Genomic DNA, 24,436 nt, shown 5'->3' with positions numbered 1-24,436 from the left:
CAATCAACTATGTTTTATTGAAATCATATTGAATTGCCTTCCTCAAGAATACAGTTTGTCAAACAAAAATTATCTTGAAGAAAAATAGAATAAGTACTCCTTCAAATCCTTCTATAGTGTTGAAATAACTGCAGATTCGTTTTTACAACGAAAATACAAGTGTAAATCACAAATATTCGTTAACAGCTGATTCTTTGATGGATCAGGAACACCGATATGACTGTAAACTGTGATCGATATAAACGCAAAACAAAATAAAGCGAGAGAGTATCATTAGATTTTCTATCATAGAACAAGGATAGAACATGGTGGCGCCGCCACGAAACGAATCTCTTATTTTCGATTTAGTCTAATGTCATTCCATTCAAAAATTGACGAGTGCATACACCATATTTTTAGACATCTTAGGTGTAAATTTGTTGAGGTTTTGTGTCAATGGTTATGACATGACTATCAAATTTTCGAAAATGTCCGAATCAACCGTTCATTGCTGACTTATGTTTCCAAAATCTGTTCCGCTCCCACGGTAATTTAGGCGGGCATCTCCGCGTAGGTGCGACGAAACTACTAAGAACTACTACTACGATTTACTACACTACTATTTTGAGGAACGAAAAAAGTGTTTCATCTTACTATTGGTCTTTGACAACAAGGGTTTCTACAGCGATATTTTGTTGTTGCCTTGCGATTATCTGGTTTCATTTATACCTGTGACCGAAAACCTCACTTTCAATTTACAAATTTAGACCGTTATATTTGAGGTAGCAGTCACACATTTGCAGACGGAATGCAATTCAATTGATCCTTACATCATTTAGATGGCGCAGTAATGAAGTGCATTTTCTTCTCAAGGAGGATGTCACTGTATGGATAAATTTCTTCTGAAAAAATTCTTCTTGCAAAGAGGGAGGGTACAACTAGTAAATTTATATACGAGGATGTATTGATATCTAGTTAGCCTAGACCAGTTCCACGCATAAAAAAAATTGCGTTACCATAGCAACGAAAAACAACTCATAAGAAGTGTCAGTGTTTGAGGTCAAAGAAGTAAACCAGAGAATTAAATAAGATTGAAAGAAAGAAGATGTCCACTGAAATTGTGAAAATCGAAATATTGGAGTATCGAGCCATCATCAAGTACCTGTATTTAAAAAGGTTAAGAGGTGAGCAGATTTATTAAGATATGCTTATTACCCTTGGTGATCAATGTCCTTCATATGCGACCGTGAAAAATTGGACTGCAAGTTTCAAAACAGGAAAATTTTCCAAGATGATGACCGATCGGGAAGGCCAGTTTTTTCAGTCATATGACATGATTTTATCAGACCGTCGAATTCGGCTAATATCTGAAGCACTGAATATTTCATACGAAAGCGTTCATCATATAGTTCACGTCAATTTGGACATGAGAAAAATTGCTGCAAAATGGATCCCCAAATGTTTGACCAAAAGCGTGCAAGGGTAGAAGCATCGAGTTCGATCTGTGCTCGATTTGAAAACGATGTAGACTTCTTAAACCGAATTGTACTATGGATGAGACTTGGGTACATTTCTACGATCCAGAAACAATTGATGGAATGGCGACACTCTGATTCTCCAAGACCTAAGAAGTTTCGTGTCCAAAAATCTGCTGGAAAAATTCTTGCTTCATTTTTTTTAGATTGCCATGAAGTAGTCATTGATTTTTCGGATAAGGGTAGAACAATAACCGTATATTACTATTCGACATACCTGGCCACTCTACGGGAAAAAAATTAAGAGAAAAGACGCGGACAGCTATCCAAAGGTATTTTGTTTTTGCAGGACAACGCCCCTGCACACAAACCTCATGTTGCCATGCAAAAAATTCGTGATTTAGGGTTTGAATTACTAGAACACCCCCCTTATTCACCAGATTTGGCTCCATCCGACTATCATCTCTTTCCTCAACTGAAAAAAAGTTTGAAAGTTCGTAAATTTTCTTCCAACGAGGAGGTAATGAAAGCTGTGGAGGTCCTATTTGCAGAGCAAGAACAAACATTTTTTTTGGAAGGTCTAGAGACGTTGCAGGTTCGTTATAGTAAATGTATCCAATTAAGAGGACAATATGTTGAGTAATAAAATATTTCGACATTGAAATTTTGTTTGGTTCTATAATAGGCTAAGAATTTTTCAATATATCCTCGTAATGAAAGCTGAAGTTATCGACTAGCATAAACAAAGGAAAACCACACCTCACAGGACTTGTTCATTTCCGACAATGCAGATCAAACAAGAATCGATGATTTTTTTCAACTTCGTCATTTGAAGTTTTTACATAGGGTATAATGAAAAATAGCTCGCCAACGAATGCTGTTTTTATAGAGTATTTTGAACTTTAAAAACACCCTTTATATGGCTGCACAATATATTGCCTTAACGATAATGATGGTATAATTTGGTCGTTGAATGAATGCTAGTGTGTTAGTCGGTGTATACGCGAGAGTTTGTTCCCAGAGAAATATCAAAAGATGTTCAATTTTGAGTTTAAACACCTTGCACGTTTCCCTTGAGTAGACATAAATTATAATTGATATGTGAAAACACCGTATCAAAAGAGTTCCAAAAAATTACGTACCTGTCAGTAATCTGCATATCAAAAATTGAAATATCTGGGGACTTATTTACAATTTCTTCTAATTTTCTGAACATTTCTGGTGGAAAGTTTTTCTTTATACAGTCAATTTTGACATAAAATGGTCTTCCACTTCCTAGACACCTTACATCAGTATCTTCCCGTCCACTCGCAGTGAAAGTCATTTTTTCTTTGTCAAATCTGGAAGATATAAAATAAATAATGAAAATTTTCTCACTGAGCAAATATTACAATGAGGAAGGAGTTCAAAAGGAACTTTTGAAACTTAAAAATTAAAATATCCATATTTTTTTCATTGAAAGTCCTAGTGCCCCAGCTCAAAAGAGCATCAAGGTTGAACCTTCTGGACCTGAGCCTTTTTGTGGGCTTGGAAAGTACCAATACAAGGCAGCGGTCCAACAATGGGAGTTGAACAACATATTAACCCACTTCAGAAGCACTCCTGGACTTGCTCAGTCAAAGAAATTCGCGATGATTTCACCGACCTACACCAGAAAACTGCTAAAGCTGTCACGAGCTGAGCTTCGGGTGATGCTGGGACAGCTGACAGGGCACTGTCGGTACAAATATCATATGGGTATGTCAGCAGATGAGATTTATAGGCTCTGTGGATCAGAAGCAAAATTCGAAACCTTCACTCATATGAGGAAACCGATCCTGGATACTTACAAGGTAACGGCTAAGGCCCCTAAGGATGTTGTCAGTTTTATCAACACCATTGACAACCTCCTTGGGTTCCTATTAATGAGTAGGGCAGAGAACAAAAAATCTACATGGTCGCAGTTGCCGAAAGGCTAAGATAGATACACACAGAATGAGAGACGGAGAATGCTACAGCTCACCATGTCTGTATGCAGAGCCTGAGGAGATATAAAAGCAATGATAGCCGGAAAAGAGAGAGAGAGAAAATGGAAAGTTAACACCAAAAGAAGTCATTGAACAATTCTAGATCGAACATTCATCAACGAAATCTCAGTTCAATGGAGATACCAGATGGATTGAAGATGAAAAATCTGAAGCTATAAAATATGAGCCTATGCAGCATGACATGATCAGAATTGAAGAAGTAAAATCAGCTATCAGAGGACTTCACAACTGGAAAACACCTGGGCCTGATGGATTACACAACTTCGGGATCAAGAAACTTTGGATCATGCATGACAAATTGACCTCCGCAATAAATGTCATTGAAAATCCTGAAAGAATGCCAATATTCCTTACACATGGCACAACATACCTTTTACCTGAAGACCAAAGGAATACAGAAGACCCATCCAAGTACCGACCAATCACATGTCTTCCAACGATGTACAAATTTATCACATCGTGCATTTCAAACCGAATTCACAACCATTGCGAAAGGAATAACATCATCGCCATGCAACAGAAAGGATGCACCAAAGACAGCCGAGGGTGCAAAGAACTACTATTAATTGATTCCGTTTTCCTCAATCAAGCGTTCTCCAAGCGAGGGAATCTTAACGCTGTGTACATAGACTACAAAAAAGCATTCGATTCCATACCTCACGAATGGCTCTAGACGATCTTGAAGATTTACAAGGTGGATCCCAATATTGTTAAGTTCCTGAAATACGCATTTTTGCATTTTTTTACGGCTCCACCCTGCAATATGAGCTATGTATTCCAGATTCCAGACTGGAATATCGATTAATAGTTCTAAATAGCCAATCTACTCAATACAAGTTTTCTACATCAATAAGAGATATACATGTACTTGTATATGTAATGTGGTGTGTTTTTTGCATGTTGCATAGGTATTCATGCCAATTGGTGTTTGTTAATTAGCCGTTTATCTATTCGACGAATTATCTATGGTCTACAAGCAGCGATTGTTCTCCTTCTCTCTACTCTCCATATTTGTTCCTCACGATGAGCGTTTCATAGATCATAATTTTGGTTTTGAAATTCGTAATTCACACTTTCCAAAAAATTTTATTATAATTTTCTATGGTTCTGTGGGTGGACAAATGAAACATTTGTATCAACAAAAGTGGACTTACTTTGGATGAACGATTTATACCATTAAAAATATATTTTCGCAATTTGCCGCCTGGACAAATGAAAAATGTGGACATACATGGACCTACGATGCACAAACGACCCTGAAATTTTAGTTTCAAAATTCGTAGAGGTGCCTTGGTGCCAACTTCACACCTCCCAAAATTTTAAAATATTGATTTCTATAGTTCTTTGGATGGACAAATGAAATTATGGAGTGGACAAAAGTGGACTGACATTGAAGAAACGGTCTATACCACAAAAAATACATTCTCGCAATTTAGAGGTGCTGCTCAGAAAAAGCACCGAGAAAAACTTTTTTCCATATCTCACAAACAATGTCTGTACAAAAGCTGGACATACATGGGCCCAAAATGGACAAAAGACCCTGAAATTATAATTTAAAAATTCGGATTTGAGGGTGCCAATCTCATAGAGCGGCGCATTGGGTGTATCGTATGGAATCCAAACTGATTGACGCGACTTATTGACGGATGGTATGCTTATGAAAGGAAGACATGGTGCAATAGTGAGAATCAATTTCGATTTAGAGTGCGCAGCGAACAAGGCAAATAATAATAATTGTTCAAACAGTTCATTTTTGGCTCTGCGATATGAATTTATGCGAAATAAGTCTGCAGTAATACACTTACCCAAAGACCTCGTGAATTCCATCAAATATTATATCCTGAACACAATGGATGAAAGAATTGATTGAAGACTCATTTTCTGCCTCTATTATATTTTCTTCTTCTTTATCTGTAGATGAAGTTTCTAGATTCCAAGGAGTTTGACTCAATAATCGGGAATATTTACAATATCTTCCACAGAAAAAGATTGGTAACGTTTCAACTTTCACTTCCTGAAATCGCAATAATGAAATCTCATAAAAATTTTCGAAAACAGACATAAGGCACTATATCTGTATGTTTAACAGACTGCAGATTCCCAAAGATATGCGTTAGGATATAGGATACATTAAACAGCATTAAGATATACCTTTGGAAAACTATAAACTATATATACATACAGGGTGAGTCTTTGACTCTAACAAATATTTTCACAGTCGATTATTGAGGTCAAAAGAAACACTTTTTCCCATATCATTTTTTCCGATTCGGCCCTGATAAAAAGATATACATACTCATTTTGAGTTTTCATAATGAGCTGTACCACCAATGGGAAAACAAAATTACCTTCAGAATATCTAGCTAAGGCCCGGTACTTTCACGTGCGAATAAATACATTCATTCGATAGATAAGTCTTATTCGTAGGATAACTTAAAATGGAGTCTTTTCACTTTCAGATAGTGTTATTCATCGAATAAATCTGTCTTGAAATTTAATCATTTGTCATAGATCGAATGTTGGTACGTCATTATTGGTTGAATTTTTTAAATTCTTGATGTATGATTATTCTTTGTGTGTGTGATTTTCACGAAATATTTGCTTTTTAGTTGGAATCATGGCAGTTTCTACAATGCGGTGTCTTATTTTACATTAATCAGTGAAAAGTAGTATACCGTGTTTTCATAGAATTGTTATTCGTCAAATAATTTCATCTGAAAGCACCGAAATGAGGTATCCTTCAGATAGGAAATTATATGACGGATACTTATTGACAGTGAATAATTTTTATTCGAAGGTGAAAGTACCGGGCCCAAATCTGTGACACTACACATCTGTGGATCTTTTAAACAGAGTTGTATTCAGCCAAAGTTCCGAATTTTTCCAATTTCACAGATACTTTTTGAACATCAAATAACTCGAAAACGGCGCATTAAACGAGAAAATATGATGAATACTCTTATTTCACAAAAGGTCCAAATATTCATTAGATAGCGTCCAACTTAGTTTCGAAAGTTGAGTTCTTTGAATTTTTGTTAATTTTATGGTACGTAATGATCATAATGAGGAAATTGGAAGGCGTGGGTGATATCTTGTTTTCGAAAAAGATTCACTTGAATGTGAAACTATATTCCGAAATTCATTTCATTCGATAAAACCGTTTGTAAGATAAGAACTAAAAATAACATTTTTTTATGGTTTTTCAACAGCCATTTCTGCAATATTTTCAAATACAAATGACTTGCTGTTGTACCGGAAATGGAACCAACTTTCAAATGGAACATCCTGTATATTATGACATTTTTGGATGTATCTTTAAATTCCACATTCATTTTATGTAAAATTCCCTATAGCCATATTGAGCCGTTTTCGAGATTTTTACTGTTATAAGAGGGTTTTTTCCCTGATAGGAATTTTAAGGGGTTTTCACAGAAATAACTCTAAAACACTTGTGTTTAATTTACTTTATTTCGGAGCTTAGGACACACGTAAACTCGTGAAACTCAATTAGAGGGATGCGTGCCGTTCGAGTGTCTAAGCAGTACTACTATTGGCGGCAAATCTGCATAGCAACTAGGCTAGATAGATGTGTCCAGCTGTACGTCCAGGGTCGGCGTAAGGGTGGTCTGTTACACTCTCCCCCCCTGGTCTCGAACTCGCCTCGAGGAGGGACCAGTTACTTGGACGCCTTCTTCTTCCGGGGTCGTCCTCTTTTCCTCAACCCAATTGCAGGTTTCTGCTCTTCACTGGCTCGGGCAGGACTGAGGGCTGAGATGTGGTAAACTCCTAGTGGAATTTTTGGATTTTCGAGGTTAGCAACCTCATAGCTAACGGGAGATACCTGCCTCAGTATCTTGTACGGTCCATCACGTTTTGGATTAAATTTAGCAGTTAACCCTTTCGTAGCGTTGCTTAGGGCGTGTGTGTGAACCCATACTAAATCACCAATGTTAAAAGGGTCTACATCACTTCTTCTGGCGTCAGCGTAAAGCTTCTGACGATCTTGAGCCTTTTCATTCAAGGTTTTTGCTTCTTGCCAAGTAGTTGAAATCTTTTTCAAATAAGGGGTGATTTGGGGAAGGAAATTTTCGGTTTCTGTTACCGTCCTCAGATCATGTCTGACGTCGTCCGGGGTTCGTAACTCACGTCCGAATGTTAGGTAAGCGGCAGTCTTTCCTGTGGTTTCACACCATACTGAATTCATGGCAAATCGTGTAGTAGCAAGCTTTTCAGGCCATGATCGATGATCATTCCCCACTAATATGGCGAGTCGTGATTTAAGGTCACGATTCTTCCGTTCTACCATATTAGCTGATGGGTGATAGAGTGGAGTGAATGCTTCCTTTATATCCAGGATATAGCATAACTGTTGCATAACAGCAGATACAAATTGAACACCATTATCGCTTATAATCCTGCGCGGAAGTCCATAACGGAAAAATACTTCATTGATGAGGGCAAGAGCACATTCCTCTGCTGTAGCACGTTGTAGGGCAAATAATTCGACCCACTTTGTTGAGACGTCCTCTACGATGAATATCCATTTTTCACCACCTGGACCTTCGGGTAATGGTCCGAAAAGATCTATCGCTAGAGTTTCAAATCTCTGTGCATATACAGGAGTTTGGAGTAATCCTCCTGGCTTCTGGTTTGTTGCTTTGTACCGTTGACATTCAAGGCACTTGCCAACATGTTCTGTTACGAATCGACGCATTCCTGTGAAGTAATACCTTTTTGCTATGACCGGTGTGAACCTAGCAGACCGTTTCCAGCAGACCGTTCGACGGAAACACCCGAACGCGGTGACCAGTGGCGTACTGCCAAAATTTTTTTACACGGAAACTATTCACCGGAGCATAACCATATTTGGAATGTAGGATCTCTATATCGATGTGATTAACCACAAAAAAAAAATCAGCGACTCGCATAGGGATCCAGGGGGTGTTTCGTCATCCCCTAAATTTCAAAATTTTATAACACGGAAACCATTCGCCGGAGCACAACCATATTTGGAATGTAGGATCTTTATATCGATGTGATTAACCACAAAAAAATCAGCGACTCGCATAGGGATCCAGGGGGTGATTCGTCATCCCTTATATTTCGAAATTCGATAACACGGAAACTACTCGCCGGAGCATATCCATATTTGGAATGTAGGATCTTTGTATCGATGAGATTACCCACAAAAAAAATCAGCGACTCGCATAGGGATCCAGGGGGTGATTCGTCATCCCCCAAATTTCAAAATTTTATAACACGAAAACTATTCGCCGGAGCATAACCATATTTGGAATGTAGGATCTCTATATCGATGTGATTAACCACAAAAAAAATCAGCGACTCGCATAGGGATCCAGGGGGTGATTCGTCATCCCTTATATTTCGAAATTCGATAACACGGAAACTATTCGCCGGAGCATAACCATATTTGGAATGTAGGATCATTATATCGATGTGATTACCCACAAAAAAAATCAGCGACTCGCATAGGGATCCAGGGGGTGATTCGTCATCCCTTATATTTCGAAATTCGATAACACGGAAACTATTCGCCGGAGCATAACCATATTTGGAATGTAGGATCTTTATATCGATGTGATTGACCACAAAAAAAATCAGCGACTCGCATAGGGATCCAGGGGGTGATTCGTCATCCCCTATATTTCAAAATTTTTTAACACGGAAACTATTCGCCGGAGCATATCCATATTTGGAATGTAGGATCTTTATATCGATATGATTAACCACAAAAAAAATCAGCGACTCGCATAGGGATCCAGGGGGTGTTTCGTCATCCCCTAAACTTCAAAATTTTTTAACACGGAAACTATTCGCCGGAGCATAACCATATTTGGAATGTAGGATCTTTATATCGCTGATTTTTTGTGTGATTGATCACATCGATATAAAGATCCTACATTCCAAATATGGTTATGCTCCGGCGAATAGTTTCCGTGTTAAAAAATTTTGAAGTTTACAGGATGACGAAACACCCCCTGGATCCCTATGCGAGTCGCTGATTTTTTGTGTGGTTAATCACATCGATATAGAGATCCTACATTCCAAATATGATTATGCTCCGGCGAATAGTTTCCGTGTTATAAAATTTTGAAATTTAGGGGATGACGAATCACCCCTTGGATCCCTATGCGAGTCGCTGATTTTTTTTGTGGGTAATCACATCGATATAAAGATCCTACATTCCAAATATGGTTATGCTCCGGCGAATAGTTTCCATGTTATCGAATTTCGAAATATAAGGGATGACGAATCACCCCCTGGATCCCTATGCGAGTCGCTGATTTCTTTTGTGGTTAATCACATCGATATAAAGATCCTACATTCCAAATATGGTTATGCTCCGGCGAATAGTTTCCGTGTTAAAAAATTTTGAAGTTTAGGGGATGACGAAACACCCCCTGGATCCCTATGCGAGTCGCTGATTTTTTTTTGTGGTTAATCACATCGATATAGAGATCCTACATTCCAAATATGGTTATGCTCCGGCGAATAGTTTCCGTGTTATAAAATTTTGGCTGTACGCCACTGGTCACCGCGTTCGGGTGTTTCCGTCGAACGGTCTGCTGGAAACGGTCTGCTAGGTTCACACCGGTTTTGCAATGCGTTGAAGGGTTCGCTCAACACCGTAATGAGCAGCTTCTGGGGCATCATGGTACTCTTTGAGAACTCTATCTCTTTCATGACTAGGTACTACCAATTGCGCTTCTTCTTCATCTTCTTCGGGCGAATAGTGATATAATACCCCTTGGGATAGGATATAACCTCGATCTGTCCACTTAGTGAAAGCTGTATCAGAAGGATCTCCGAAACTCGTAATTATCTTTGCAAGTTCTGGATCTTTCATTTGTTCGCTTCTCGTCTCATCAGCCCTTCTACGAGGTAGTTCAACTATGACTTCACACAACTCGCAGATTTCTGGTACTTCATGATCACATGGAGGTCGAGACAAGGTGTCAGCGACAACGTTTCGTTTTCCTGGTAGATATTCTATCTTGATATCATATCCTTGTATTAGTAGTGCCCATCGTGCTAACCTTCCCGTAGGAGATTTCAGACTGAGAAGCCATCGCAGTGGTTGGTGATCGGTCTGCACGATGATCGGAGAACCTTCAACATATCCTCTGAACTTTCCTAAAGCCCATACAACAGCTAGAGCTTCTCGTTCAGTGGTAGAGTAGTTTCTTTCTGCTGCGTTCAATAACCGGCTTGCGTACTCTACTGGGTGCTCATCATCTCCTTCACCTTGTAGCAGTACAGCTCCTAAAGCATAGCTACTAGCGTCAGTGCGTATGATGTGCGGTTTACTCTCATCACTTTGTCTCAGTATGGGAGCGGATACCAGCAATTGTTTTAATTTCTCGAATGAATGCTGCTTGACATTCTGGAGTCCATTGCCAAACTGCTTTTTTCTTTGTTAAGTCGCTGAGCGGACGAGACACTTCGGCAAAGTTCTCTACAAAGCGCCCATACCAACTTGCAGTTTGGAGAAAGGATTGCACTTCTTTAACGTTTCGCGGAGGCAAACGCTGACTTATCGCAGAAGTTTTTTTAGGATCAACCGAAATACCATCCGGCGTGATGTAATGTCCGATATATTTTACCTTCGCACACGCGAACACGCACTTCTTACTATTCGCGCGAGGTTTGAACTGTTCAAGTCTATCAAACACAAGTTTTAAGTCTTCTAGGTGTTCTTCGAAAGTACTAGAAAGAACGATTAAGTCGTCTAAATAACATAGAATCACGACACTACCGAGACCACGTCTAAACTGGTCCATCAGTCTCTGGAATGTACCTGGAGCACCTTTCAATCCGAAGGGCATGAAAAGGTAACGATAAGTTCCAAAAGGCGTAACAAAAGCCGTTTTATCTTTGTCGCGATCAGAAACTCTAACTTGATGATAACCCGATCGTAAATCAATCGTGGTCATGTAAAATGTTCGTTTAGCTGCGTGAAGCAAATCGTCCATTCGCGGCAGAGGATACGAATCACTGATTGTTATGGCGTTCAAGCGTTGATAGTCCACGCACAACCGAATTCCACCGTCTTTCTTCGGAACGAGCACTACTGGAGCAGCCCACGGACTTTCGCACTCTTCTATAATCCCTTCAGCTAATAGTCGATCCAATTCAGCTTTCAGCATCGACTTCTTAGCTGGTGACATTCGATATGGAGGTAATGCAATTGGAGGATGATCACCTGTGTTGATGTGATGCTCTGCGTAGGGAGTCGGTTCTCCCCCCAGACTGAATATATTCTCGTGTTGATTCGAGAATTCGTTGAGTCGATAACGTTGGTCATTTGTAAGCATGGTTCCTTCATCCGTTCTCAAATTTTCACAATTTTCTCTTTTGGGAGTTATATATATATATATATATATATTCTTTTGAAAAAGAGTGTTACAAACTTTTACAATCTGAAAATAACAATGAAGCGGGTGTAAAGAAATGGAACAAGAGACAGATCCTAAAAACCTGTTTCTCGTTCCAGATCTCAGTGTAAGCAGAGGAAAAATGTCAACGGGGTACCATACATATCTTCGTATGATACATGAAAAAAACAGAGATAAAAACCTCAGAAAAAACTCTCTGTTTGCCCGTATAAGTGTAATGATGATGTATTTGTGTAAAGAATAAGCTGGGAGTTGAACATGAAGCGATCTCGGGAACTTTGGTTGCACTTTCGAATATTAATTCGTAGCGAATTGATTTTTCATCAGAGAAGTACCATTCTTTATTATGAACATCTAAGATGAGTTTAGCATCATGTATGAAATCTATTCCAAAAAGTGTTTTATTAGGAGCGTCTGGAAAAATTATGAATTTAGTAGGTACTCTTCTGTCTTTAACCTTGACATCGACGTTTGTGACAAGAAAATTTTCCATTCTACCTTGACCATCAGCAAATTTTACCATAATATGTTCTTTCAGAAATTTTTGACCTTCACGTTTCAGAATATCATATAGAGTTTTACCAGCAACACTTTGCTTTGCTGCTGTGTCTATCAGACCTTGACCTTGATGTCCTAAAATATTGACATGAATGATTGGTCTTGAACGAGGAGCAATAAGCGTATCCATACTGAAGAATTCCATTGAGGCCGTTTCCGTGCTGCTACAAGTAGGACAATTGGACCGTATGTAACCTGGTTTACCGCATCCATAGCACGATAATGGAGGACCGCCAGCAGGTTTTGTCGTGTTAGTTGACGACGAATTAGACGAGTTCGATCGAGAACCGGTAGGATCCCGAGTGGATTCCTGCGCCTGCGATGTTGCCTTGGGCTTTTCATTGTTTCCCGAAGTCCTGTTTTCGAGTTTCCTGCACTCGTCTTTTGTATGTCCCATATTCTTACAATATTGACAGCGAGCATGTTTTTGAGTGTCTTTAAAATCGTTTGACACGATCTTACGTTCGGAAAGTTTCTTCAATCAGTCTAGAATTTTGTAGAAGTTCATTGAAAGTTTTTACTTGATCACGTGGAAGTTTTTCTCTGATTCGACGGTTGAGTAGTCCATACACCATGTCCAATTGAACTGTTTCATTCAGAGTGCCAGATGGAAGTTGGGCTAAAATCGAACGCATTTTACAAATAAAAATATCGGTAGGAGTTTCAGAATCTTGTTCCTGTGCGAATAGTTCACGATAAACTCTATAAGGAGGTTTTTGTGGTCCGAATGTGGTTCTCAGGAGAGCTAGAGCTTCATCCCATGTGTTTACCGTTGACTTTACGCCTTGATACCACTTCGCGGCGAAATCATCGAATAACATCGGAAGTCCTTTGAGAGCATTCGCGTCAGATACCTGAACACACTCCTTGTAGATGCTTATAGCGTCAATGAAAGCATTCACGTCCGAATCCTTGGAACCGTCGAAACGCGACGAACACTTTGAAAAGTTCCCAGCAGGAGCAACACCCTGTGTGCTGTTACCCGCCACTGATATTCGAGACATAAGTTCTGCGAATTGTTCATTAGTTAAAACAACGTTAGCCATTTTGCAACTTTCTTGTTCTTCCACTTGCAATTGTTCTCGCGAACGTAGAAAGTATTGGTGACCACCTTGGTTTTCCGTGATTGTCTTTAGTTAATCTTTAGCGAGATATCGTTAGTAACCACCAGTAACCGAGCGGTTACTTCCCCCACTAGTGTCATACTTCAATTTTTCACCTCCCTCCACAAAAATGAGTTAACGGTTATAGCTCTCAATAAAATCCTACGGTTACAAACGGTTACCTTTAATTCTACCAATTCTACCTTCTGCCCTTAAATTCAAAAATATTTAAGAGAATGAATACTGAAGCAGTCGCGGTTACCTGCCTTCAGGAGTTTGTTTTCAATGATGATTCAATTCAGATAATCAAATATCTTTTCACACACATTATGGATGAAACATCGTCCAATTTTGTCTTGTGCTGGAGAAACTCGCATGAGAGACAACCAGTAGACGAAAATTTTTGGTTGACAGGATATACAAATCTAGTATTCTTTCAACTGTTTAGAATGGATATTGAAACATTCCAGGAATTATTGGCTATCACTATGCAAAGGGATACTCATAATATAATAAGAAAAAAGTATAGGGGTGGAAGATATCCCACTAATCCTGAAAAATCTTTAATGGTGTTTTTACGTTATGTAGCATCACAAGAGACATTACATTCTTTAGGTGATCGTTTTGACTTAGTCAGCTCTACCGTAATGAATATCGTTAATGGTTTTTTATATATCATTGTCGGCATGAAAAATGAATATATAAGGTGGCCGAAAAGTCAAGATGAATTTGAATTCATTGAACATCGATTTCAAAATTATCCAGGTAATCACGATTTGGCCTAAGATCAGAGATAGAGATTAGAACTCTAATCTTTGGATTTGGCTGTTGGTAGGTAAACAATAGTACATTTTTGTTTTTACAGGCACCATTGGTGCAGTTGATGGCAGTCATATTAACCTGAAAGTGCCACTAGCACAGCACGATAGTTATGTTGACCGGTACCAAAGTCATTCGATAAATTTATTAGGCGTATGCACGTATGACAAAATATTTACGTACGTTTTCGTCGGTTACCCAGGATCGGTCCATGATTCAAGGGTAAAATTTTTGAAATTTAGTTCAATTTGAGAAATGAAAAACACATCTTTTATAGGTTTTATCCAATTCTGCTCTAGTTAATAATATTGAAACTCAAGGCAAACATAAATACTTCCCTAGAGATGATTATCACTTGATTGGAGATAGTGCATTTCCAATAAGAAGTTGGTTAATGACACCATATTCAAGGATTAATAACTTAACAGCAGTACAAAAATTTCATAACAAAAAATTAAGTTCAGACAGAGTTCGAATAGAAAACACTTTTGCTGCTGTAAAGCAAAGATGGGCTCGACTGAAATTCATCAATACTTATTCCATATCAAAGGCTATCGAAATTGTGACGGCCGCTTGTGTATTACACAATTTTTGCTATTTATTGAAAGATGAATGGCCAGAAGATCCTGTAGAAGATATCATCATGCCTAATGAATATAATGATAACAATCATGAAGCACAGCTATTAGGCCAGCAAAAGAGAAATGAAATTGCTCAATTGTTGTGGAGAGAAAAACAGGAAAACTGAAAAATAGAATTGTAGTACAAAAGTTGAAAATATATATTGAAAAAAAAAAACATTCATTATAAATAACAAAAATCCATTTTCAGGTATCACAGATCAGTCTGTATTCTTAATAATAAATAAATAAATTTCCTTCTATAACTAACTAATTAACAAAATTTTTATTCTAAACATTATGTGAAATACAGTTGGTGTTCCGCTCCTGTTTTCTTTAAATGATTCATGTGGTTTAAATATTGCTTCTGAAGGTTGGCAAATTTCATTCTGCATTTTTCAACAGCATCTCTTCCTTCTCCAACGTAAAAACCATTTTCATTCATTTTCTTTGCTATTAAGGACCAAATTTGTCCTTTAATAGTTTTCCTGTCGTCAAACTTGTGAGAATATTCCTCTCTTATTCGTAGAAAAAATTTGGTTGCATCGTGGTCCCTCTTGGATGGTTTTTTGCTGGACCACACATCAGGATCTAGAAAAATTTTCATAATCACCCATCGTACCTATTACAATACAAATTTAAATTACCATTTAATAAGACTTGTGCCGTTTCATACGGTACTATTGCCGTTAAATCTTCTCCCTGATGATTGAGATTTATTTCTACATATTCTTCCATATTCACAACCAGAACACATGTCTTGTCACACAAATTATTTAAGGTTAGACTTCAGTTACCGCCTATTACACTCCATCAGACTTCGGTTACAGTGGCAGTTACCGTTTTACGGATCAGTGACGTCACCTGCATACGTCATTAAAGCTTCCCCTCTAACCACTTATAACCGTTTCTTCGCTGAAACATAGCGGTTACTACTTTACAGTTACCGTTTATGAAACGGTATCTCGCTAAAAAATCCCTTTTGATTTTCACCAATTCGGCACGTGAAAAAGGTTAAGATGTACTTACAGTTTGCAATCCGAGGGTGAATCACACACCACAATCACAAACAGTTCTAACCAAATGTTCGGGTGGAAGGAATAATTCCGCGATAAACGAGTTATCAAAACACAGACAAGCACGTTAAAAGTTTCAGTTTTCGAAATGTTCACAAATTATTTCACGTCCTTCAGATCGGTCACAAACCGGGAGCGAAAGAAACAATTTTGAAGATGTGGTAACACTCGAATAACCGTTAAAATCCCGTGAAACACTCGCGAATTTTAGAGTTTTCTGGCCACTAGTTGGAGCGCCACTATAAGAGGGTTTTTTCCCTGATAGGAATTTTAAGGGGTTTTCACAGAAATAACTCTAAAACACTTGTGTTTAATTTACTTTATTTTGGAGCTTAGGACACACGTAAACTCGTGAAACTTAATTAGAGGGATGCGTGCCGTTCGAGTGTCTATACAGTACTACTATTGGCGGCAAATCTGCATAGCAACTAGGCTAGATAGATGTGTCCAGCTGTACGTCCAGGGTCGGCGTAACGGTGGTCTGTTACACTGTTTTTTTTAAAAAATATCACTTGTAGAAGACTGAGGATAAAAGCGCAACGCACAATTTCAGATCGGTTTTTTGAGATTTGTTACCGAAAAGATATTCTACGTCGTTATGTAGAGAACATTACTTTTTGATATACAGGAATATCGAATGAGAGTCTCAAAGTTGGAATGAAAATGTCATAATATATAGGCTGTTCCATTTGAAATAGTAATTTACGGTACAACGGGAAGTTATTGGTATTCGAAAATATTTCAGAATTGACTTAATACAAAATGAGATGGAATTATTATTTCTCCATAAACTTCTAATGGTCACCCTCGGTGGGACACCGAGGGGGGTCGCACCATATATACATACGTTCGTATTTTTTATAATTTGAGCAAATCGGCATTATTGAAAAAATTAACTTACTAAAGTAACACTACAATGAAACAACACCACAACTAACAGCAGAAATATGTCATCAACAATCGTAAATTTATAATAGAACCTTTAACTTCTCGACACTTATTCTTTAGTGCGTTCCATTCAGATGAATGAAGTGAAATAAAGTAAGAACAGTGTAAAACAAAAGCCCTCCAAGAACTTTGTTGATGTTAAAAATGTTGAAATCCAAACCTTTTATAAAGAAAATGTCATACTATTTTGTCCGTGAAAGTGAAAATCGTATTTTCAACTCTCCAATGATGACTAGTAAATAGAATAGAGTTGCTTGGAAATAATTTCAAACGAAAATATTAAAATATACTTACAGAATCAATACGGATTGGAGAAACAGGAATACGAGGTGGTACTTCGAAAGACTTCAAAAAGAGCTTTTCATCACAGGTTGACAAAGTATTACTGACAGCATTCTTGCTGTAAATTTTATCTCCCAAGTATTTTCTTTTTCTGTAAGTGAAAGAATCCAAGAGTTCCAATATTTTCACTTCCTGTTGGAGAATATAATATTAAAACTAACTGTACTAGGTATGATCGCATTATTAAAGCCAGGTTGTACCGTTCAAATTCCCGAGTTCAACACATTGAACTTAGTTCAACCTGTCAAAATTATACGGAATTATCAGAGTTGAGCTGGGTTCAAACTTACACTCAATTTGAGCTGTACAACTATTCCTTAATAGTTTCTAGGGTAAGTTTGAGTCAGAATGACAGCATTAACCAGCGTATTCATTAATGTGAATGCGGATGAAAGTGCTATAACTCGTTTGCAGCAGGTTAACCAATATATCCTTTCATTTAACTGTATTCTCGAATTATTGACATCTCAGGAGGCTGTTGGAAATAGAAATCATGTTGGTAATAGCCTATTCAGTAAGAGTTTGAGTAGTATTCAGGTTGGTATAGGAAATGAAATAATACTCTTTAAATGGCATTGACTGAAGATATTTTGTTCCGTTTATGATATTGTTTTACGCCCGTTATCAATCAACCTATCTATCCATCGTTTCCGTTACTGAAGATAGAAAAACCATCTGATTTCGTTTCCAGGATCTATCTGCAGATAGGTTTTGGAATGATATCCTTTATCGTCACTAACTGAATAGATAAAAGCCGATAAGAAGTGGAATGAAGATATCCCAACAGAAATTCAGGGGGGGCAGTGCCCCTCCAGATGTCAACGGTTCCCCCCCCAGAAAAAAAGGCGAAGGAAAGGGCGAATAGGAATAAACAAGGGGAGCAAGAAGGAAGAAAATTAGCCAAAAGAGGAAAAAGAGCGGTAAGAAACAGCTATTCTGGAGGTTTTTCGTTGTTTTTAGCCATTTCTAGAATTTCCGGCGTGTTCTCCAACCAACATCATTACCTCGGGGATGGTCACCTCAGACCTCAACCACAAAAAATGTTTATTTCCTCCTATGTTTATGGACCGATGGAGTGGTAACAATTTTAAAATTCGGCATGCGGTGAGATTTTATTTATCGATAATTCATGTCTAAAATTGGAAAACAAACACACCTACTTTTTATTTTTGAATTTACGCTTTCTTTTTGACCGGTTGAGCAGCTCCGGTGCATCTCGCTCTAGCACCGACGCGTTCTTTTTGATTGGGGCGTGAAGCACCGGAGCAGCTCGCGTTCCCTTCCTCTGCCCCCACTTGCACCAACCGAAATGCTGGTGCACGTCGAGGGCTTGGAGCCCGTAAACAAACTAATTGGTTATGCTTACATATGTCAACAAATATAAGAAGACGTGTATTGTTGAAAATTGTGGATTAATACTATAAAAAGGCTGTAATACACCTTATGGACCACCTAAGATTGATTTTTTCGTAAATTGAAACTGTCAGTGAGTTTTTAATTGAATAAATGAATAAAGAATCAATGTTAGATGGAATTGGAGCTGAATGATTTTGAATGAAGATAGGATTCGTTCTTGCAGGTTTGAAGAGTGAACTAATCATTTTTGTCATGAATGCATAATTTTTAGAGATCGATCAAATGAATAAACGATAAGCTTCAGTTTAGTAGCGCCCATCAGTGAAAATGTAGCATTTCATTTCAAATAAGTTGATATTTCACGTACTTTAATGCAACTTCGTAAAATCAGAACACTCTTTACCTGCTTTTACCAAAGAGGATTATTAACGAAGCTTTAACAGATGAAATCATTGTTAAATAATTTTTTCAAGTTTTATATCTACAGACATATCCAGTATTTTGTATATTTGTACTCTCCATAGCAAAGACAGGGTAAAGTTTACCCGGTAAATCAAGTTTTTCAACCAAATATATGGCAATAGCTTTCGAAAATAGTGAAACTTATTAATAATCAACGAGTTTAACGTCAACCTGAAAGCAAATAATCCAAACAACCGCGAATCCGGACTTGTCTCTTGTCATTTTGCTCAACAGCTGATCGTCCAACTCGCTGCGCGGAGTTGGTGCACTAATAACCGTTTTATTTGGGAACAGCTCAGGGGCGAGAAGCTCGGAGCTGTACCGGTGCATGAAGCACCAATAAGAAAGCGTTTAATATGATTCTATGAGAAATAACTTCGAAGTACTTTATCATGAACATCTTAAGCATGAAACACTTCATCTGCAGTGAAATTCATTTCATGGAAGAAAGAAGTTACAAAATGTTTTAGTTTTTCACGAAGATTAATATTCTGCAAAAAAATTATATATTCCCTATTCGAAAAATCGACTTGACCTTTGAATCAACCTCCATGGTCAGATTAAATGTCTCAAATATTCAATGAATTGTGCCTTATGTGGTGGGAACTTTTTATTTATACTACAAATAATTCTGCTCGACTAGTTTCGGCCCGTACATCTCACCATTCTCAGGAAACATTTTTAAAAATCCTCAACGCATTTCGTCAAAAAATAACAATACAAATATGAGCATAAACAAAGTAGATATCAAAAACTGATCGACAGGAACATACAAATCAAAGATACGCAGGCGGATACACACGAATGCAGAACAGAAATACATGACAACGTCGAGAAAAATATACCATCCAGTGACGGCGCGGCAAGAAACGACACAAACAAGTATGAAATAATCACTCCCAAAAAAACTCATCCATGGGGTCAACCACATTTTATCTAAGTTATTTCCTCATCCCTTGATTCACATATAATATGGTGTAAGAGGTCAATAGATCACTATTTATACACAATACCAACCTGAATTCCGCAAGACAAAATCTTAATTTAGGGGCTATGTATTACCAACTCAAATTCGATTTTCCATAGCCACCCGAGATGTTGTGAATGGACTATATTATATCAAACTCAAATGAAGCAATGGTAATATGTGTTTCTGATACTCATATTCAAGACTAAATAACTAGTACGCAAACCAGGCACAAAAATTATTACGACTAACCTTTTCATTATCTTCATGATGTACTGTAACCCATAGCTGATAGGTGCTTTGACTATCATATTTTTTTCCACAGTATTTATCTATATTGGACTTGAAGGCTTGTTTGAAAATAACATTAATATGTGGTGTGTTCTCCTCCAAATTATGTTCTGAAAATAATATCACCATATAAAATTTCAATCAAGTAATAATTGTAGAAAAATAATCAAGACTATCAGGTTTATCAAGGAAGCTCGGTCGGAAAAAGTAATAGCAATATTTTATTCATTTCAAAAAATTTGTTACTGTAGGGTAGGTGAGTTTACCTTTACTAACCTGAAGATGCTATTGTAATCGCGAAACACGTGTCGTGGTTTAAAAACTCGTTTTGTGAAAATCGTATGATCTGTTTCAAGTTCTATATTCGTTTCATATTTCAAGTCCATTTTCCCTCTCAGATGTGGGAAAAAGTGAGGGAGGATGAGAAAGAAAATTCAAGGTAAATGCAGTGCCTAAAATTTTTATTTCTACCAAAGATGTGTCGTTACATATGGGTACCGCTTTGAGGATGAAATCAAATGCCTCAGTACTAGAAGACTTAGCTAGTAGTACATCTGGTTGCTCATGTGCCTTGCCTTTTGTTGGTACTTCGAGCAGAGAGACGGGATGAGAGCGTGTAGGCGGTCGCCACAGGCGATCTGGAGGCGCAAAATAAAAAAACATAATTTTCTCCAATAGAATATGTTTCATTCAATATTCAACACACAACAATATGAAAACTGACCATAATAATATATATGTGTATGAATTCAATTAATGTGAAAGTAAACACCATACTTGCGCGATTGTGAACAGCACAGAACACGAATATACAGAACAACGTCCTTAGTCCACATCATTACGCCGAAACCAGAATGCATCTCATAGCAACTAATGATATGTAGGTACTGGATACAATTTCTCAAAAGAATATAATATTTTAGGAAACGATTAGAAAGAAGCAAGTGGAAACCTTGCAATGGAGCAATGACTGACCATTTTTTTAATAAACGCTTAAATATAATGGAATATAATGACTGGCTGTTCCCTGTGTCGCTGGTGTAGGGGCACTGATGAAACGGTTGAACATATTCTGTTCTTCTGCAGCAATCTTAAAGAGTTGAGGATGACACCTAGAAAACACAACACCCACGATTCCTATGGTGAGAGAGACTCCCCTCTGTCGACTTGTGGCGTTTTTGTCAACGTGTCTCATAGTTTGAGTCTCTTCAACAACAAGCGGATAAACAATGGGTTACAAGGCCTCAGCTCAGCCCGTAGAAGAAGAAGAAGAAGAGGAATCGTACAATAAAGGTATGGTAGTAGGATCATGAGTTAGAACATATTCTTTTATCCGTGAATTGTCCATTTAGTCAGATTGTATTGCTCAACGCCTGTTAAAAATAATGAACTTTCATTTTCCGAAACATTAAAACTAACAATCATTAATTGTTAATGAAATGTTTGGCGGTTTTCATAATCTGTCCTTGAGTGTCATTTATTTGATGACCTCACGCTGCTGAGGTCGAAGAAGTCCGAAACAGTTTATGATTATTCATTATTTGAAGTCAGGATGATTGTTTTTCATTTTTCTGAATAAGGCAAAAAAAAAGAAAACTATTTTTATTTTAACAAAAATATTACAAACCACCTACAGTATCAGAATAAGGCTCAGTTGTACAGTTCAAGTTCAAGCTGAGTTCACAATTCCGTACTATTTTGACAGGTTAAACTGGGTTGAATGTTGAACTCGGCTCGAATTTGAAATCTTCAAAATCAATGAGGGATCAATTAACTGTATATGTATTTTAGTCATCTAGGAATGACCGCCACACTTGGGTGAAATAGGTTAAAAGATAGAATATGTCTACAATGTGTCGCAAGCATAGAGCCAGTAATTTCTTTGCCTGGGGAATTACCGACTCATCCCCATTTCATCCTGAACTAAGTGCCAAAATTTCCGATTTTTATGGACCATAACATAACTCAAAAACTAATCCTTTCAGCAAAATTCTGTTCGCATATTCGTAATCTACGCCCTCGATTTAGTAAATACACCAATATTGGTGGAAATGGAAGAGATCGAATATTTTTCAAATTTTCCATACTGTATGAATTTTTTGAAAAATATTTTTGGTCTCCCATCGAAACCAAATTCGTACTGTACACTGATACGACTGCGCAGAACACGAATATTCAAACAGATATTTTTTAAAAATTAAGTTTTCAAGTAATGGTCGATGGAAAATCGGAAATTTTGGACCTTCGCGGAAAAATTATATAAAATCTAATCCGTTAGCGGTAGATGAATGAAGTGTGGTTTTTTCTATTCGCAAAAAAACAATCTATCATAAAAGAATCAGCATATAACTAGTGCTTTTTTTCTTGCTGCTACACCTCCTCAAAGTTGACCAATTTCTTCGAAATTTTGCACTAAAAGTGATTTATTTTTCAAAATACTGATCCTACAAAAATCAAATTGCACAGTCGTGATGTACGACCTTGAATTAATGAGTAAAATGACCCGGGTCGATATATGTCGCTGAAAAAATTAATTTTCGTTCGGAATAATTTCGTTCGTAAAGCGTGGGTAAAAACGATAGGTGAGCGAGGGTTGCAAACGACATTCTTGTGAAAACAAACTTTTTTATTTTTCGAACGATTTCAAACCGAGTCATTTTTTCTACCAATTCGTGGTCGAAGATTACGAATGAACAATTAGATTTTTCCTAAGATGAGTACTTTGGGAAAAATATAACTTTTAATGGAACAATGGGAAAAAAATAAGAGTGATTTTTTTCCTAAAGTACTCATTTTAGGAAAAATCTAATTGCATATTCGTAATCAACGACCTCGAATTAGTGAAAAAAATAACTCGGGTTGAAATCGCGATGACGAATATGCAATGATATGTTTCCTAAGAACCAAAGGGGGGGGGGGGGGCGCCATCATGAATTTTTTGCCCCGGTCAGAAAAAATCGTAGATCCGGGCCTGAATTTCCCCTCAACTTAAATTCGTTTTCACCGTACAAAGGTAGACTTTTTTGAGGAATACTTATTTAGGGTATGACTACGAGCTCGTAGCTATGAAATTTGGCTACGAGGTGGACAGACGTGATGGTTCACCGAATAGCACGATATTTATGTATTCCAAACAAATTTCTTTTCATTTTCTACTAAAATATTTTATTGTTTTCTGCACTATATTCATCGATTGACTATGATAATTCAAAAAAGAATGTGTTTTATAACAGTACCAATTTTAAGATTTCGACAATATTTCGAAAAGATAATAATAGATTGACTTTGAAAATATTTGTTTGTGAAGAGAAAATACCAAATTCCCTCTAATCTACTTCTTGGCAGAATCTTGATGAAGTGGAAGTTAGTTCAGACGGGGTTGCTTCTTTAGGTATAAATAAATCTAAAAAGAATTTATAGGAAATATTCAAAATGAAAAGATTTGTGAGAAGAGAACTAGAGAAGATGTAATCCAGAATTTTCTTATGTTTTCATGTGATGTTTGACCGATGAGAATGGAAAAAAGTGGTACATTTTTTCATGGATGGAATGCTATATTGAGAAATACTATTGAAGCATATTTCAACAATATAGTTGAAGAGTTTTTATGTGAAGTGTTAATGTCGATTGAAATTTCCAACTTTCACTACTCTATCAATAAAAAATTCTTATTTCTATATATTGTTCAACATTTATTTCCCAAATATTCAATATCCTATTGATAATACTGTACTCAACTAACTTTCTGTAGGAAGAAATATTCATTTATACTAGTTTTTTTTTTTAATACTCCTAAGGACAGAAACATAAATCCAAATGGAATATTCCCAAGGAGTTGGTAGTGTTACAAATCATTCTATATCGTGCCACCGAACATTCTCCGCGAGATATAAAGAATCACCAAATTCCAACATGTCTGCATTTTTTCATAAACTTCCATTGTATATGTTCAAAATTTTTCACATAATTTCAACACAACTGCTTCTATTCATATAT

At 37.2% G+C, this 24,436-nt stretch overlaps 2 protein-coding genes across 3 annotated transcripts in view; both read right to left on the bottom strand.

Annotated features, from left to right (window-relative positions):
* Nucleotides 1-24,436, bottom strand: part of LOC123307574 (tRNA pseudouridine synthase Pus10) — a 75,111-nt gene that overhangs the window by 18,217 nt on the left and 32,458 nt on the right. For both annotated transcript variants that reach the window (XM_044889938.1, XM_044889939.1), the window contains exons 3-6: nt 20,402-20,550; nt 17,317-17,496; nt 5,287-5,495; nt 2,597-2,794 (exon numbers count right to left, since the gene is read on the bottom strand). In XM_044889938.1, coding sequence (XP_044745873.1) covers nt 2,597-2,794; nt 5,287-5,495; nt 17,317-17,496; nt 20,402-20,550 — 736 coding nt within the window. The remainder of the gene's footprint in view (nt 1-2,596; nt 2,795-5,286; nt 5,496-17,316; nt 17,497-20,401; nt 20,551-24,436) is intronic.
* LOC123307817 (activity-regulated cytoskeleton associated protein 2-like) lies at nt 12,915-13,554 on the bottom strand. Its single transcript, XM_044890261.1, has one exon. It carries the CDS (start codon nt 13,500-13,502, stop codon nt 12,915-12,917), a length of 588 nt encoding a protein of 195 aa, XP_044746196.1. The 5' UTR covers nt 13,503-13,554.

The sequence above is a fragment of the Coccinella septempunctata genome, chromosome 2, assembly GCF_907165205.1.
Source record: "Coccinella septempunctata chromosome 2, icCocSept1.1, whole genome shotgun sequence".
Taxonomy (NCBI): domain Eukaryota; kingdom Metazoa; phylum Arthropoda; class Insecta; order Coleoptera; family Coccinellidae; genus Coccinella; species Coccinella septempunctata.
This window is presented reverse-complemented; position numbering and strand designations above follow the sequence as displayed.